Source organism: Eptatretus burgeri, chromosome 2 (assembly GCF_056783735.1).
Source record: "Eptatretus burgeri isolate ZD-2024b chromosome 2, Ebu_testis_v1, whole genome shotgun sequence".
Lineage (NCBI taxonomy): Eukaryota > Metazoa > Chordata > Myxini > Myxiniformes > Myxinidae > Eptatretus > Eptatretus burgeri.
The window spans coordinates 95,320,478-95,332,160 of NC_140962.1; the positions used below are offsets into that span (position 1 = coordinate 95,320,478).

At 43.3% G+C, this 11,683-nt stretch overlaps 1 protein-coding gene across 6 annotated transcripts in view; it reads left to right on the forward strand.

Moving 5' to 3' along the window:
• LOC147032606 (coiled-coil and C2 domain-containing protein 1A-like) overlaps positions 1-11,683 on the forward strand; it is a 109,637-nt gene that overhangs the window by 91,479 nt on the left and 6,475 nt on the right. For all 6 annotated transcript variants that reach the window (XM_085870355.1, XM_085870360.1, XM_085870357.1 and 3 more), the window contains 3 exons: positions 6,810-6,936; positions 7,112-7,188; positions 7,309-7,356. In XM_085870355.1, the coding sequence (XP_085726481.1) occupies positions 6,810-6,936; positions 7,112-7,188; positions 7,309-7,356 (252 nt within the window). The remainder of the gene's footprint in view (positions 1-6,809; positions 6,937-7,111; positions 7,189-7,308; positions 7,357-11,683) is intronic.

An 11,683-nucleotide genomic window follows, 5' to 3' on the forward strand; every position in this document is an offset into this window, starting at 1 on the left:
CGTCGCGATAACGCCACATACAACTGACCGTGTGAGAAGACTGGATTGGTCAGATTAACGCCCACGAAAGTGAGAGTTTGTCCCTGGTTCTTGTTGATGGTCATCGCATACGCTGGTCGTATTGGGAATTGGCGTGGTCGTAGATCAAAAGGCAGTCCAGAGTCCGATGGGGTAAGAGTTAATCTGGGAATGAAGACGTATTTGCCTGTCTTTTTGCCGGTCATGATCTCGGCCTCGATCAGCCGGCTTCCAAGGCTGATTATGCGCAGTCTGGTTCCGTTCAGTAATCCATTACGCCACGTGGGTCTTGACCCGCCTCAGGTCAACTTGACCTTTTGACCCCGCCCCAGGGTGTGGGGCCAAAAATGACTGCTCTTGCACCTTCTTTCCATGTGGTAATCATAACTAAGTTTGGTAAATTTCTGCTCAACCGTTTAGGGGATAGCATGACACAGACAGAGGGAACCGATTATAATATCTTCCCAATTTTTGGGGGTTTTTTGTTTTTTTTTTAAAGCGAGGAAATAATCAATCACGCAAAACGACTAAGTCTTAACACCATTACTCATGGCTTGTCATTATGCTGCCAAATAATATCTGTTAATCGATTTGATGTATCTAAATATAAAGGAAATATTCTTTCAGAGAGAGAAAAGTTAAATTTTATTATGAAAAAAAACGGATTATTTCAACCTTGCTCCATAAGCCCCTCCCTATACCATGATGGTTCTTCTGTGCTGTTTACCCATACCTCCAATGGTTAATGACGATGTAACCCACTGATACATTTTTGAGGGTCATCTATCATTTTCTGAAGCTCAAATTTAACGTTTAGACGTTTTATTCACGAACAACAAAAGACAGGTGGTTAAAGATTGAGGCAACATTGCCATTTAACCCCTTAACTGCTCGATAACGTGTACGTACGCATGCTACCACTCCACTTCTACACGCCAATTGACCCACCTGTGTGTACACGTCCAAAATAACTCTAATTCATAGAAGGCCACCATGGTACATGCTTCTCATGCACTCTAGTTTAAGGATTGTTAATATACATTTATAGTATTTCATTCTGTTAAAATAAATATATAAAATTATTTTGAGCAATATCCATGGATACCATAAATCAGTATAGATTTCTTCTTGATGTGAACTTATTGAAGCATATACACGATACAGTCATGGCCAAAAAATATTGGCACCCTTGCGCTTTTTTCAAATAACTCACAATTTTCTCGAAAAATAAGTTGAAATTCATAAAAGTATTTCGTCTCTACAATTATTTATTTCACTGTTAATATTGTTGCGGGGCTGGGCGTCGGCCGCAAGCACGACCGCTAGATGGAGCTGCAGAGTCGGCTCGACCGATCGCCCGGAATTTAGATCGTACCTTTTCGGAAAACTCCGGAAAAGTACGGGTCCCTTATTGGACCGAAGTTCGCCAATAGTCAGACCACGTGGGGTAGGGTCGATTGCCAATTTCAATTTGCCGAAATACCCACGTGGTCCAACCTACCTGGGAAATTCACCCTCGACGACTCCCGTACAGAACGAGCCGCTTAGCGTACCCGTTCCGTGTGCGATCCGAGCGGTTTGATCGCCGAGATCCGTCGGTCCCAAATATCCCGTTACAACGGCAATGGCCTGGCTTATTTTCCAACACACAGCACGCGAAGCCAATGGAGGAATAGACACGAACGAGCTGAAACATTTCACAAATGGGGATGTTTATTTACAATGGGGGGGATGAGGGGAGCACATAAGGGCAGAACTAAACCGAATATCAATAAATGCACGTATATACAGGCAAAAAGCACTTGTACAATTTACAACTTAGCTGACTGACGCCACGAACACACATACGCACGCACCCAAAGAAGTGGTGGCTACAGCCTTTATTGAGGCCTAGAGCTCGGAGGGATAGGATGAGCTGAAGACCAGGGTCTATCTCGGACCTGTCCACCTCGTGTGGTCTTCGCGTCGACCCGGGCACCAGCTAGAGGCGGGCCGAACCCAGACACCGGTGAGCCACCCTTGCAGTTCTTGCGGTATGGATGGTGTCCCTCAAGCTCGCCCGTTCGCCGAGAGAGGCATGGCGTCCAACCCTTGCAGTCCTTGTCGGGGACTGGTGTCTCTCGAGCTCTCAATCGTGAGGAAGAAGACGACGACCAAGACCATCCCAGACCGATTGACTGACTTCCTTTTTATGCGCTCCGGCACGGCTCCACCCTCCCCCACTCGGCGCGCTGCCCAGCTCATCGGTGGGTGGGGACATGACCCCTCCCCCACTGAGCGCGCGGAGAATCTGGGAGCAGAGGGTTGTTGTTGTTATTCTCTGCAGAGCCGGAGTAATCCATTGCTGTCGTTGTTGCAGTCATTGCTGGTGGTGTTGCAAATAAAAGGAAATCCTATCAAAAGTAACTCACAGCGCATGAACATTTATTTACCCATTAGACAAAGGAAAGGAAACTATCTATAAAACACATACTTACCAATATAACTGCTCTATAGGACCTGTATGTTGTGTGCTCATGGCTTCCAGATTCGCAACAATATTGCAGAACCTTTCTTTTTGATTCAGAACTTAATATATTGTTGCGGGCCGGGTATCGGCTGGGAGCACGACCGCGAGGTGGAGCAGTAGGGTCGACTCGACCGAACACCCAAAATCTAGATCGTACCTTTCGGAAAACTCGGAGGGTACGGGTCCCTTACAGGACCGTGAATCATCAATAATTCCACCACGTGGGACAGGGTTATTTGCCAAACTTCAAAATACCTAGAGACCCACATGGCGAGCCACCGAGTATTCACACCCTCAACGGGACTCGAACGGGACGGGTCGTTTCCGTGCTCGACCCGTGCGTAACCCGAGCGGATGGTTACTGAGGTCCCGTCGGTCCAAACGTACATTGACAGCAGCAATGGCCTTTTTAATCACCCAACACGCACAGTGTTAAACCAATGAAAGAAACACAAAAACGAGCTGATACATTTAACACATGGATGTTTATCTATATTAATATTTCGGCACGCCCCTTTCTTTGTTCCACCATCAGATTTTTGTTACTGCATGAAATGAAACAAGATTTGGCACATATACTAATGATATTATTGTCTTCCTTAAGAGGCCCCTCAAAATTCGTTTTGATGCATTTTCACAAACTCCAACAGATTCCATTCAAATTCGGTACAATTATGGCTTTTGGTCCAACTTAGGTCATTGGCAATACATTTTTTCCAGAACACTTCCGATATTCGAAAAAATCGATAAATCGATATCCCTTATGGGATTTTCCATTCAATCCACTGAAGTTTAAGGCCTACGGGGGACGCAAATTTCCACTTTGCCCCGGGCGCTGTTTACCTCCGCTACGCCAAGCTGTTAGGGTTAGGGTTTGGGTTAGTGTTAGGGTTAGCTACCCTAACCCTAACAGCTAACCCTAACCGCTAACCCTAACCCTAACCGCTAACCCTAACCCTAACTGCAACCCTAACCCTAACTGCAACCCTAACCCTAACTGCAACCCTAACCCTAACTGCAACCCTAACCCTAACTGCAACCCTAACCCTAACTGCAACCCTAACCCTAACTGCAACCCTAACCCTAACTGCAACCCTAACCCTAACTGCAACCCTAACCCTAACTGCAACCCTAACCCTAACTGCAACCCTAACCCTAACTGCAACCCTAACCCTAACTGCAACCCTAACCCTAACTGCAACCCTAACCCTAACTGCAACCCGAACCCTAACTGCAACCCTAACCCTAACCCTAACCCTAACCCTAACCCTAACTGCAACCCTAACCCTAACTGCAACCCTAACCCTAACTGCAACCCTAACCCTAACTGCAACGCTAACCCTAACTGCAACGCTAACCCTAACCCCTAACCGCTAACAGCTATTCAGGAAATTTGCAAGAAAGCCCGGGCAACGCCAGGCTTTATTGCTAGCCCGAGCAATGCCGGGCATTACTGCTAGTTTACAATAGGTGGGGAAGGAACACATAAGAGCAGAGTTAAACCGACTAAAGCAAGGCAAATAATGTACAGCGAAAGCACTTATCCAATTCCCACTTATAGACGGGCCCACAGACAGACGCACACCCTAAAGAAACGGACACAAAATGGTCTTTATTATCCCTTCAGCTCTGTGGGAAGTCGAGCTGAGGGACGAGAACGTGGCAGGCTACCTGGCCGCGAGTGCGTGGCTCGACGTCCGCACCTTCCCGGAGCACCAGTCGGCAAGAATGGACCAGGGCAGCCGAATCCAGCAGCGGCGAGACAAGGTGAGGGCTCACTGCGACGAGCCCAGAGCAAGCGACGAGAGAGATCCGACCAGGGCCAGCAACGGGATGAGCCGAGAACCAGAGCACGCCAGGGACGAGCCGAGAACCAGAGCACGCCAGCGACGAGATGAGCCGAGAACCAGAGCATGCCAGCGACGAGATGAGCAGAGAACCAGAGCACGCCAGCGCTGAGATGAGCAGATGAACCAGGCGCGAGCGAGATGTGAGCAGACGAACCAGGCGCCAGCGAGATGTGAGCAGACAAGGCGCAAATTATTCCTCTCTGCTCTCGAGTAGATCCACTGCAATTATTTGCTCTCCTTTCCTTCATCGTTCGAGGGAGGGGCTTCTCTTCCCGACCACTCGCCTCCCGATTGGACGAGGGATCCTCACACGACTCGTGGCAGCCTCCTGATTGGACGATGGCGCGCATGTCGTGCTCGCCCTCCGCTCATTGGCTGGAGCTTCGAGCCGAAGTGGCGGAGGCTCCGCCCACGTCCTCACCTCTGGCCATGTGCCTAATGGCGATCGTGCTGAGTCGGAAACGGGGCGGGTGAGACGCCCGCTCCTTGCCGATTGGCTTAGCAGGGACGCCATGCCTATGTTAGGCTCCGCCCATGCGCGCGCTTGCTGGCGAGCGCGCGAAGGATGCCGCGAGCAGAGCGTTGTCATGTGAAAGTGAAGATGGCGTTGTTGTCGTTGTTATAAGTATAAAATCCTATCTATAAAAATAACTTAGCGCATGTACATTTAATTACCCATTAAACAAGGGAAAGGGAGCTATCTATCCACATTTACTTATCGAAATAACTGAGCTATGGGGACCTGAATGTCTGTGTGCACAAGGCTTCCAAATTCGTAACAATATCCTTTTAAATCAGAAAATAAAAATAAATGGCATTGACGAAATTATTGACACCCTCGACTTAATTAAATTGGTAGCACAGCCTTAGGAAGTGCTTGACTGCAGTTATTTTGTCCAATCGCCATGAATGAGCTTCCTTCACCTCTATACTGGTACTTTCGCCCACTCTTGTGTAAACTGCTCCAGTTCTCCCAGATTTGAAGGGTGCCTTCTCCCAACTGCTGTTTTCAGATCTCCCACTTGTGTTCAATGGGATTTAGATCTGGATTCATTGCTGGCCATTTCAGAACAGTCCAGCGTTTTGTATTGAACCATTCCTGGGTGCTTTTTGAAGTGTGTTTGGGGTCATTGTCCTGCTGCAAGATGCATGACCTTCGACGGAGACCCAGCTTTCTGACACTGGGTTGAAAATTGCGCTCCAAAATGCCTTGATAATGTCCTGATTTCATGATGCCATGCACATTCAAGGTACCCAGTACCAGAGGTAGCCGAGCAAATTCCAAACATCACTGAACCTCCTCCATGTTTGACTGGTGGGAAGGTGTTCTTTTTCTTTGAAGGCTTAATTTTATTTTCTGTAAACAGAGATGATGTGCTTTACCAAAAAGCTCCAATTTGGTCTCGTATGTCCACACGACATTCTCCCAGAAGGATTTTGGCTTGTTCAGGTGTGTTTTGGAAAACTTCAGTCAGGCTTTCTTATGTCTCTCTCTCTCTCAGCAGTGGGGTCCTCCTGGGTCTCCAACCATAGAACCCACTTTCATTGAATTGGTGACGGATGGGACGAATTGAAACTGTCGTACCTTGTGTCTGCAGGTCAGCTTGAATCTGTTTGAGTTGATCAAGGTGCTTTCTCCACCATTCAAATAATCCTTCGCTGCAATCTTCGATCAAGTTTTCTCTTGTGGCCATGTCAAGGGAGGATGACTATAGTGCCAGAGGCCTTAAACTTCCTGATAACATTGCGTACGGTGGACACAGGAACATCAAGGTCTCTGGAGATGGACTTGTAGCCTTGAGATTGTCCATGCTTGGCTACAATCTTGTGTCTGACCTCCTCAGACAATTCTCTGGTTTTCTTTCTTTTCTCCATGTTAATTGCGGTACACACAGTGACACAAAACAGCAGAATGACTCCTTTTCTCTGTTCAAACTGGTTGAATGAATGATTTTTATGTTGCAGGCACCTGTAACTCACCACAGGTGAGTTCAATTCCAAAGTAAAGGAGAATCAGCTGCTTGAAATGTAATTATTTCTAACAACTTCTAAAAGGTGCCAATAATATTGTCCGGGCCATGTTCGGACTTATGTGTGGAATAAGCTCAGCTTTATTAATTTCTTTCAGCTTTTTTTTGTTTTGTTCCATTACAAACCAAAGAAATACACACGTGGATACTGAAAGAGTTTTTAATTTAAACAATTTTCTGAAAGAAATGGTGAATTATTTGAAAAAAGTGCAAGGGTACCAATATTTTTGGCCACAACTGTATGTTGCATTCTTATATGGCAGTGAAGGGGTTAATTACCAACAAGTGTTGATGAGGTTTCCTTGTTTCATACAAAGATTGTATGCCTTTAGTAACCAACCCATCTCCCACTCAAAAAGCAAGCATTGTGGTTTGCTTTGTCTGTGCACTTCCTCTGGACAGTTGGAGGTATATAAGGAGCGAAGAACCAAGCCACCACCTGAACTGACAAACCAGGCAGCAGAATTGGTCCGCAGAATGCGAGTGCAGCAAGAGGCACTGCGTGTTGGTGGCAAAGCTGCAATGTCTGGTATGGTGCCATAGTGCAGGATTTTTAGTTTTTACTTGTCATGGCAGACAAGGAAGGAGTGCAATGGGGAAGGGGAGGTTTGGTTGGTGGTCTTCGAATGGTGCTGGCTGTAGGATCCAGAAAGTCCTCGTTTAACAGAATGATTATTGCCGTCTCCAATCCTCCTTTCCACCAGAGTACATATCATACCTTCGCACATTGCCTCCTAAACTTGCGGAGAGTGCCCAGAAAGCTGCACGTGCTGAACACAGGGTATGGAACAACCAGATATTGACACCCCAGCACTTAGCTCTTGGTGTGCTCGAGAAAGTGCACACGTGATTATCTCTTTGTTAATTGGTCTATATCCTTAAGATAATTTGTTCCTTACAGGAAGAAGCCCGCCTTGCACTGACCAAGAGAAAAGTCGTGGAGGCTGAGGTAAGGTGCATCACATTCCTATAAATTATACATTTTGCCTTGGCACTATCATACTTTCCAAAATTTTGTTGCTTTGGACATTTTCCACTGATGTGCTGTATCATTAGAATGCTTTGGTTACAATGCCGATGGAAGTCCTACAGTTGTGGTTGGTGGAGCGAGAGTTTCTTTGTCATACTGATGAGCAGGAAAGTAAATGCTCATAAATATGGCAGACAATAGCAAGGAAAGCGATATTGCATTGTGCTCTTTCAGGCAAAACAGCAAAGGCTTTACAGTGGTTTAACACTAATTGAAGAGGTTTCCAGGTCCGAGTTCATGGCTAGCCATGTTGTACACGCAAATGTCTCCATGACTTCTCAGCAGTTTCTAAATAGTTGGAGGAGATTCAGGCTTGCAATTGATTCTCATATCTTGGAAGTACAGGTCGGATTTTTATTAGGCTTGTTTCGTTTTGTTCATAATCGTATCCCAAGAATGAATGTGCATCTTAAATTGTGAAAGCGGTTATTGAGTGGTGCAGTCCATAAACACATTGCCAATCAAGTCTATGATACCATCGTCTATCTGTTGAATCCTGAAAAGTCCATTTATTGCTGATAAAACTATAAGGGAGAAATAATGAAAAAATATCCATAGTGATACTTTTCAATGCTGCATCACATCCATGCCAAGCTACACTCATTCGTTCCTCATTTTTTTTTTCCCACCTGTGGAACCAACTTCCTCAGTCTGTTCAATCTCATCCTTCCCTTCAGGGCTTCAAGACAACTGTTCACCACCATTTTGGGTCATCCCCCATCCAAACCCATGATCTTTTATACCCTCATTAATCCTTCCCAAGTCCACCTCTTTCCACGTCGCTAGGTTATTGGGTTTCCCCCGTTGATCCTTCACCCTGCCCTTCATGATTTAATTTGTTTGTTACATTTCTGCTTATTCCCCAGTTTTTAACCTTCACTGCTATGATTTGTTTTCACCTCTACCCAGCTTGTATATCACCTACATCACAACACCCCCCCACCCCCAACCTTTGTTGCACTGTTTGTTTTGTTCTGTTACGTCCTGGTCTGTTTTGTGTTCTAACTCCTCCACGAGCCTCGACTCCTCCTACAATAGCTACATGCTGGAATGCACATGGCATTGTCCTCACAAGCAGACCAAGCAATGGAAATGATGATGTACTTTTTGATCAAAGTAATGACAGCACAAACAGAATGACAATGGGACAGCACCATTGATTTTTATGCACACAACTCATCGGTCAGATTTTTTCCAAGTCCCACCCACCGAGACAAAAGAATGCTAGGTCAGACAACGGCAGCCAATAACAGTCTGGAAGACTGATATCTTGTCCAAAATATCCATTAACACTGCAACTAAACTTACCATAAAGTGAGAAACTGTTGTTGGGGCCATTTTGAAAAGGGTCTGAATTATTACACTGAAGGTTGTATTCCTATGAGTTGAAGGGATCGAAATGTGTTGTGAATGGGAAGTCCTGGTGATGAATATTTAACATTTGAACTTTACCATCGCAACAGAATGGCCTATTACAATCACAGGAGTCAAGACTGATGGCATTGGATGTGTGTTCCTTGGTCATGATTTTCATGGTCATTACATTTTCAAAAGCCTGGTGTTGGCTTAACGGTTAAAATGGCTGGCTTAAGATATTCGGGTCGAGAGTTCGAGCCCGTCGTGCCGTGAAATATCACCAAGTGGGTTGACTAAGGCTGACATCCTTCTGAAGTTAGCAAAATGAGTAACAGCTTACTGGAAACAGGGGGCATCAGCAGCACAGCCACATTCCCAGCAATGTTGCAACCAGCAGGCACAGGCTGCTTACGAAATGATGATGAGGCACCAAACTTCCTCCAAAAGTTTGGTCGGCATGTGAATCAGTGGGGAATACAATCTAAATACCATTCGTTTCTTTTATTAAAAACAAAAGGTTTTTTGCCATCTTTTAAAATATATAAACAATATAATTAACAGGAACCAGTAAATGACCGACATTCCATTCGCCACAACAATCTACTGAGGTATTAATACATTCTTGTAACATTGTTTCATACATTATTGTGTAAAATTGAAACAAAGCTTTCAATCTGGTAAAATTCGAGTAAAAATTGATGTTATTTAAATTTTACAAATCTCTGCTTTATTAAAGAACAAATCGTGATAATTTTATTCATACATGTAGATCAGAAGTTGACCATTCTCGCTCAGCCTTGCCCTTTCATTCCCGATACGTGAAACACCCTGAAACCCATGCCTGTGGAAAACAGACTTTTTGGAACGCCTGTCGCATTTTCCATCCATCATGTAACTTTGTTAATACTTAAATTATCCTCGGGTAGGCGCTCCTCTATTGAATGTTTCATGTCAATCGATCAATCAGTTGCGGAAAAAACATTTAAGAGTGAATAAAGATGAAAAAGTTAGGTTGGGCCTCTGCCTACATTCCACAACATGGTCAAAGATGGTTGGGTATTACTATTTTATTACCCTTGCCGAAGGAGAGGGTATTGCATTTGTGACCGTTTGTTTGTTCGTCTGCACAGAACTTTCATATTTTTCTCCGCAACCGCTTGTCGGATTGAGACTAAATTTTCACCATTGGTGCGACTACTCATGTGGAATGTTTTAATGATAATTATAATGTCATAGGTCATGTGGTGTGGCAGCCATATTGGGAAAAACTTTGGACCTCTGTTTCTCTGAAACTTGGCACAGAGCAAGTACTCAAGGGGAATGAGTGTGATGTTTTTAAATGACATCATAGTTGCCTTCATTATGATGTCATAATTGCAGATGTAGAACGCTACATCCGCAGTGTGAAAATTTTTGAGGGTCATCTTGGGATAAAATGGTACACATAAAAAAAAATTGACGTCATCGGTCACATGATTCGGCAGCTATATTGCTTCAAAAAAAAATCCTTCAAAAATTTTCTTCTCTGAAGTGGCTGAACAGATCGAGGTAAAACTTTACAAGTATGAGCGCCTGTCCATGAGGAACAAAAGGTTCACACATATGATGTCATATGTCACATGGTTTGGCAGCCATATTGGATTTACCCTAAAATGCATAAAAAATACACCACTCAAAAGAAGTCCTGGCAAGGGTCTGTAATCTCTGATTGCTCTTTTTCTTGTTCTCTTTCTTTTTCTTTCATTCACCATCACAGCTCATATATATTTGCATTTCTATCTCTGTATTTAGAGATTTTCATGAAACCAGAGTTAGTTTGTATAACAGAACCAGAATTGTATGCATTGGAATTTCATGAAGTAATGGGAGGATAAAATAGTGAAGGCGAAGAGGAAAACGAGGGTCAGAGACAAAATGGATGCAAAATGCAGATACTGTACATTCCCCTCATTTCCTCCTCCACCTCCTCCCAACCTTTTTCCTTCTTTTTTTCTCCCCCCTCTTCACCAACTCTAACCCTCTATTTTTTCCCCAATCATGTTCTCTTCCTTTTAATGTACCAACCCCTCTCATGTCTTTGCAAATGCAACAAATCAATGTAACCAAACATTCTTCATTTCTTTCCATCAATTTCTATTTCACGATGAGTATTGTGAGAATGAACAAAACTATTGTGCTTCATATGGTTTGGAAAGTAATTGTGTTGTTTAATTACTCACAAAAAACTCATATACAATGCTTATGTAAGAGGTTGTGCATACACATGCAGACATTATAATTATATATATATATATATATATATATATATGTATATATGTATATATGTATATATATATATATATATATATATATATATATATATATATATATATATATATATATATATATATATATATATATATATATATATATATATATATATATATATATATATACAGCTCTGGAAAAAATTAAGAGACCACTGCAAAATTATCAGTTTTTCTGGTTTTACGATTTATAGGTTTGTGTTTGAGTAAAATGAACATTTTTGTTTTATTCTATAAACTACTGACAACATTTCTCTCAAATTCCGAATAAAAATATTATCATTTAGAGCATTTATTTGCAGAAAATGACAACTGGTCAAAATAACAACAAAGATTCAGTGTTTTCAGACCTCAAATAATACAAACAAAACAAGTTCATATTCATTTTGAAACAACACTATACTAATGTTTTAACTTAGGAAGAGTTCAGAAATCAATATTTTGTGGAATAACCCTGATTTTCAATCATAGCTTTCATGTGTCTTGGCATGCTCTCCACCAGTCTTTCACATTGCTGTTGGGTGATCAAAACATTCCAGAGGTTTTCAATAGGGTTCAGGTCTGGAGATTGGGCTGGCCATGAC